Genomic DNA, 7234 nt, shown 5'->3' with positions numbered 1-7234 from the left:
GTTTGCCCATATATGGAAGGTTACTACAAATGTAAAAACTGTGGTAAGAAAGACCACTTTGGCAAGGATTGTCCCACCCTTGCTATAGTAGTGACACGTCCTCCAGTTCAGACTCGTTCACAGAACCAACAAAGGAACAGAGGCAACCGGCCTCAGGCGACAGGCAAAGTTTACGCCATGGCGGGAGCAGATGCTGCAAGCTCAGGTAACCTGGTTATAGGTTATGTATAATAGCTCAGATGAAATGTTGTTTGTTGTATGATTTTGGAGTGACACACTCTTTTGTGTCAGATGCTTACGTGAAAATGTTGGGTCTGCTGGTGTGTGAGTTGTAGTGTGAGCTTGTGGTATCTACTCCGACATCGCGTTTGGTCAAGACATCGTTCTTGTGTGCTAGATGTCCAATTGAGGTAATCTTGGGGATGGATTTGCTTGCTGCCAATTGCATTCTTATCGATTGCCAAGAGAAGAGGTTGTTATTTCCCAACTCAAAGGAACTTGAGTTGTTATCGTCTCAAGGGGTTATGAAGGAGATACGAGATGGCACGTAGTGCTTTATAATCTTCACGCATCTTGAGGTGGAGAAAGATGAAGTGACGTCAGTGGTACCAGTAGTGCACGAGTTTGAAGATGTGTTCTTGGAGGAGGTACAAGGGTTGCCTCCCAGTAGGAAAGTTGAATTCTCTATTGACCTAGTACTAGGAATCGGTCCGGTATTGATGGCTCCATATTGTATGGCTCCGGCGCAATTGGTGGAACTTAAGAGTCAGATCGAGGAATTATTGGGGAAGCAGTTCATTCGACCCAGTACTTCGCCATGGGGACCACTATTGTTGTTGGTAAAGAAGAAGGATAGGAGTTCACGTCTGTGTGTGGATTACAAACAGTTAAATAAGATGACGATCAAGAACAAGTATCCCCTCTCGAGAATAGATGATTTGATGGACTAGCTGCATAGAGCGTCGATGTTCTCGACGATAGATCTACGATCCGGGTATCACCAGATCTTAGTGAAGGTAGAGGATATGTAGAAAACAACCTAAAGATCCCGTTATGGACACTACGAGTACGTGGTTATGCCTTTTGGTGTGACCAATGCTCCAGCGGTGTTTATGGACTACATGAATCGGATCTTCAGGCCATTCTTAGATAAGTTTGTCGTAGTCTTTATATACGATATACCTATCTACTCCAAGACTCAGGAGGAACATGCAGAACACTTGAGGTTGGTGCTTAGTATTTTGAGAGAGAAACAACAATACGCTAAGTTGTCCAAGTGTGAATTCTGGATGGATGAAGTGTAGTTTTTGGGGCATGTGTTATACGCCCAGGGGATAGCCATGGATCCAACGAAGGTCGAGGCAATGGTTAAGTGGGAAAGTTCCAAGTCTACAACAGAGATTAGGAGCTTCGTGGGTTTAACTGGCTACTATAGGAGATTTATAGAAGGATTCTCCAAGATAGTGGCGACTCTAACATAGCTTACCCGGAAGGACCAACCTTTTACTTGAACGAATAAGTGTGAGGAAAGCTTTCAAGAGCTTAAGAAAAGGTTGACGAGTGATCCTATATTGTTTATCCCAGACGTTAAGAAACCTTTTGAGGTTTATTATGATGCCTCTCATCTTGGACTTGGTTGTGTGCTGATGCAAGAGAAGAAGGAGGTGGCGTATGCTTCGAGGCAACTTAAGGTGCATGAGAGAAATTATCTCACTCATGACTTGGAGTTGGCAACTATAATATTTGCCTTGAAGATCTGGAGGCACTATCTCTATGGTGCTCAATTTCGTGTGTTCAGTGGTCACAAGATCCTCAAGTATTTGTTTGATTAGAAGGAGCTGAACATAAGGCAAAGGAGGTGGATGGAATTCCTGAAGGATTATCATTTTGAAACTTTGTACCATCTGGGGAAGGCAAATGTGGTGGCAGATGCCTTGAGCAGGAAGAGAGTGCATACTGCACACCTTATGATAAAAGAGGTGGAGCTACTAGAGAAATTCAGGGATAAGAAGCTGTAGGTTGAATTAGAATCTGAGTTCATTAGATGTAGTACTCTGACTATATCTAGTGACTTCTTGAACTTAGTCAAAGAAAGACAGTTGGCGGATGCTAGTCTGTCAAGAATGAGAGAACAACTTGGATCAGACGGAGCGAAGGATTTTGTTTTGGGCAATGATGGTATACTAAGATTTCAAGGTAGGGTATGTGTACCCGATGATGTTGAGGTGAAAAGGTTAATCCTTGAGGAAAGGCATAAGAGTTGTCTTAGCATGCATCCCGGCATGACTAAGATGTACCAAGATCTCAAGGAGACCTTCTGGTGGCAAGGTATGAAGAAGGATGTGGCACAATTTGTGTCTGCTTGCTTGACATGTCAGAAGGCAAAGGTGGAGCATCAGAGACCCGGTGGAATTCTACAGCCTTTGGACATACGGGTGTGGAAATGGGATAGCATAGCTATGGACTTTGTGACCCATTTTTCGTGAACTTTTAGAGGTCATTATACGATCTAGGTTGTTGTGGACCGATTGATCAAGAGTGCTCATTTCTTGACAATGAATCTGAGGATGTCCATGGCCAAGTTGGCTCAACTATACATTAAAGAGATAATGAGGTTACATAGGGTGCCTTCGGGCATTGTTTGAAACAGAGATCCGCATTTCACTTCCCAGTTTTGGTAGACCTTGCAAAGTGCTTTGGGAAGAAAACTAACCATGAGTTCAACCTATCAGTCATTGGAGGATCTTTTGAGAACATGCGTGCTGGATCATTTGGGTGCTTGGGATGAAGTTTTACCTTTGATAGGGTTCACTTAAGATAACAGTTTCCATGCAAGCATTGGCATGGCACCATATGAGGCTCTATACGGTAGGAAATGTAGGAACTCTTTGTGTTGGTATCAAGATGGGGAAGCAGTGCTAGAGCAGACCACTGAAAAACTGATAATGGTGAGGGATAGGATGCAGGCTTCTCAGAGTAGACATAACATATATGTAGACCACATGAGGAGACCTTTGGAATTCACAGCTAGAGATCACGTGTTCTTGAGGGTGACCCGAACCACTGGTGTGGGAAGGGCTCTCCGCTCGAGGAAGCTTTCTCCTAAGTTTCTTGGCCCTTACCAAATCTCGATGAGGATTGGGTCGGTGGCTTATGAGATTGCTTTGCATCCTTAGTTGGCAAATCTCCATCCGGTGTTCCACGTGTTGCAGTTGAGGAAGCACGTGTTTGATCCGTCTCATGTGTTGGAATCCGAGGATGTACAGATCAGGGAGGATCTTATTGTGGAAGTACCACCCATTTCTTTGGAGGATAGTCGAGTTGAGGAGCGTCGGGGAAAACTAGTCAGCCTAGTCAAAGTCATCTGGGATCGTAGGATAGGTGACTCTACTTGGGAGTTAGAGGAGGATATGAGGAAGTTGGATCCGCACCTATTTTCCTGGAGGATATGAGGTCAAAAATTTTTGTTGTTGGGGAGAATGTAAGGCTCAATTATTTTCTGCTTTTATTTTTAAGGGCTGACCCTAATAAGTTGGGCCTAAAGGATGACCCATAGGGTGCCAAGGCCCCTAAAATAGACATGGTCCCTCATTATGCACTCACTTGCCAAAATCAATGCTCTCACTCTTCCCTTTTCTCTCCATAGAAGCTCTGCTAGGGTTTGGATCTTACCCTTCTTCGCGTTAGCTCAACTTCATTCTTCAGTCCACGTAAGTTGATTCTCCACTGTACGTTTTTCATTCCCAGCTCTGTCATCGTGATTCTAACTAGGGTTTACCATGGTACCTATTTTGAATCTATTCCACTGTTTTACAGCTCGTGAATCTGCTCTATGGTCGGTAGTACTCATTTGCTTGGGTGTCAGGATATTCTGCTAGCTTTTTCCAAATAAGGGAAGTTAGGGTTCATGTTTTTTAAGTTATTTTGCCAATTTCTGGTCTGTTTGTATGGCTGTGATGCTTGAATGAGGCTGCTGGTTGAATAAAAATGTATGGTGTGCGAGTATGTTTGATTGATGTGGTGCTACTCTTTTTCTACACTGCACACTTGTCGTAAAATGAAGGTTTCTACTTCATTAACCGTTGGATCGAGCTGTAACTTTAATAGTTGATCCTTAACACATAATTCTTGACTTTGATTGGTCGGATCTTAATTCGGAGCTCTGTAGTGAGAGAAATTTTTATCGCAAGGTCACTGTAGTTTGGTTGTTGATAGCACTGCACACTTTTCGTAAAACGAAGGTTCCTACTTGGTTAACCATTGGGTGTAGCTGATATTGTAACAGATGATCCTGAACACATAGTTATTGACTTTGACCGTTCAGATCTTGAATCACAGCTCTATAGTGAGAGCAATTTTTATCGCAAGAGCACTGTAGTTTGATTGTTGACAACATTGACCTTTGCTGCTTGTTTGGTGCATAACTTTCTTTATAGTTATTCAATTAAATTAGTTCTTGTTTCATTTAGTTCTTGTTTCATTTGGTTCTTGATTCAATCATATTTAATTTGAATATAAATACAGTTATTGACACCATTACAACACCATTCAAAAATTTAAGAACACGAAAATAGTTCAATAACAGGCAAAAATAATCGTAAAGGCATGAAACCCTAGCTTCTCTTACCTGGAGTGAAGCTAAACATAAGCAAAATGGTCCTAGAGGAAGAGGGGAGCACTGTAACTCCAAACAGAGGCTAGCATAAGGTTTCAACGTCAACTCAAAGTAGAACCAATACACTGGAAGGGAACGAAAGGGGTAAAGTTCAAGTTCAACTTACTCGGGAAAGACGTTCGAGTGAAACAGTGGGTGCTTTGATTGTGCCCTAGCAGAGCTCTTTGCTCCAGCAGTGTAAAGGGAAAGGGTTCCCTTTTTTTCTGAGAATATGACAGAGTAAAGGGGTTAGGGCTAAAAGAAGTTTTGGACATCCTATGTGCTGACATCTTACAATTAACTTCTATAAATAAATCTACAGATATATTGTCCAAATTTAAAAATAAAATAAAATTAAGTCCTAGGTATTACTAATCTCTATGTATATTTGGCCACGCGTAAATACGAATAGAATTTTATCGAAAATGATAAGAGAGTATTGATTTGTGCGTATAAATTGGTTTCAAACCTTTAATACTAAAATAACAAAAACATATTATAAATTAAAGCTGTAATTATCAAATTTGAAGATTAAACAACATACATATGAATTTCAAATATCTTGAGCAAAACGAATCTGAATTTCTGATATAAAATATTAAAACGGCTGTTTCCTTAATTAATCCAATAACATTAAAAAAGTTAAAATAAATCTTAGTGGCACTTATGTGTCTTTTAATCCAGTTTTTAAATATATCCGTCCCAAAGCTTTAAAATAAATCCTCTTAAGATTTAAAATGATTATACACAGCATCACTGATAAAGAGAAAACATTACGAATATATAAAACAGAAAATGTAATTCAAACAATATAAGAAAATATTACTGTAATTAATGTGTCAGGACAATTGAATAAAGTAATGATGAAATTTAAAAGAGCAAACACAAAAATTGCCTTTAACATATATTATATCTGATCAATCACTGTCACTGCTGCTGCTGTCACCATGTTTTTCATGTCCATGCTCATGCTTCTTCTTCTCTTTCTTCTTTTTCTTGTTCTCACCCTTGTCATGTTCATCACCATGGAACTTGTCTTTCATCTTTTCCATAAACCCTTCTTTGTGTTCTTCTTTGTGTCCTTCTTTGTGCCCTTCTTTGTGACTCTTGTCATGCTCATGACCATGAAGTTTGTCTTTCATCTTGTCCATAAAGCCCTCTTTGTGTTCACCTTTGTGTTCATCATGGTGGTTTTCTTTGTGTTCTGTTTTGTGCTCCTCATCTTTTTTGTGCCCTCCAAAGCTATCTTCAATCTTGTGCATGATTCCAGACATGGTTTCTTTCTTACTCTTTTTTAGGCCTTTGCTTCGGTTTGTTTGTGATCTGAGACAATGAAAGAATGTGAAATAAGTGTGTTTATAAGCCTAGAAGTGAGGATAATGTCACAAGATTTTCTGGTTTTGGCTGGAATTTCGGTCGTGTTCGTGTTCGTGAGCGTCAAGGTTGTTAATTAGAGGATTTTGGTTTCAAAAATAGCTGAGGGGAAAAATGGTGTTTGTGGGGGAAAACATCTCTGTGTTCATTCTTTTCTGTGTACGTGACACGTTTGTGTTCGTGGATGAAACTTGAGGAATTTGTGGTCAACTCATTCTGAGGTCATGGAATTATTATGCTACAATTTTAGTATTTTATTTTATTTAACATATTTAAACTAAATTGTACTTTTAGTTTTCTTTTTTATTTTAAAAAAATTATCATTTTCATTAAATATTGGTTCTATTATATACATTACTTTTATATTTTAATCGATTAACTTATTTTATCTTATTTTAAATAAATATGTTAAGATAAAAATAATTGAACCATCCGTCCTCGTTCTTGTCCTTCAGGGAACATGGCCTAATGAGACCATATAAATAATGATAAATGATAGGTTGACACCCACATTTGACCACTTTTTTTACCACCTTCATAAGTTACAAGTAAATTTATCTTGGGTTACAAGTTAATTTTAAGGTGGTAAAAAAAGTGGTCAAATGTGGGTGTCAACCTATCATTTCTCATAAATAATTAATCATGTCAAATTAGTTGAACCACTCATAAGGAAGGTAACCACATGTTAAGAAACTTATCCTAATTATTAAGTAATTGGGGCTGCTAAATCAAAGTCCAATCAGGTAAGGTCCATAAACTCTACTATAAAATGGTATGCTTTACGAAGTATTTTCTTTACGTCTCTATTTAACTCAAGCATCAGGTCACTGTTTAACTTAAGCATCAGAGTATCTTTTGTAGGTACTTGCTCTTGTATTACGAGATCGAAGTATCTTTTGTAAGCACCCCCTCTTGTATTCCAGGACTACAAGTCAGATACCCTCGGAGAACATACGTTGAGGAAACAAAAGGTATAGCAGAAGACTCTATAGGATATATATTGTCCCCTTAGGAACAATAATCAATAGAGAAAATTAAATATTTGACTAAAATTTTAATTTTTAACATATATAGACAACGTAATGTATTGTTCCTCTAAGAACAATAATCAATAGAAAAAATTAAATATTCTACCAAAACTATACTTTTTTAAAATACAAACAACCTAATAACAAAAAATAAATAGAGAAAAGAAAACCAGTTCAA

General features: G+C 38.7%; 2 protein-coding genes across 2 annotated transcripts; one reads left to right on the top strand and one right to left on the bottom strand.

The window, feature by feature from the left end:
- Positions 1-2843: 2843 nt before the first annotated feature.
- On the top strand, positions 2844-3452 carry LOC114180479. The gene is made up of 2 exons (XM_028066794.1): positions 2844-3050; positions 3213-3452. Exons 1-2 carry the CDS (start codon positions 2844-2846, stop codon positions 3450-3452), a joined length of 447 nt encoding a protein of 148 aa, XP_027922595.1.
- A 2037-nt stretch (positions 3453-5489) lies between these two features.
- LOC114182765 (protein SRC1-like) lies at positions 5490-6148 on the bottom strand. Its single transcript, XM_028069697.1, has one exon. It carries the CDS (start codon positions 5926-5928, stop codon positions 5572-5574), a length of 357 nt encoding a protein of 118 aa, XP_027925498.1. The 5' UTR covers positions 5929-6148; the 3' UTR covers positions 5490-5571.
- Positions 6149-7234: the final 1086 nt, after the last annotated feature.

Source organism: Vigna unguiculata, chromosome 4 (assembly GCF_004118075.2).
Source record: "Vigna unguiculata cultivar IT97K-499-35 chromosome 4, ASM411807v1, whole genome shotgun sequence".
Classification (NCBI taxonomy): Eukaryota; Viridiplantae; Streptophyta; class Magnoliopsida; order Fabales; family Fabaceae; genus Vigna; species Vigna unguiculata.
This window is presented reverse-complemented; position numbering and strand designations above follow the sequence as displayed.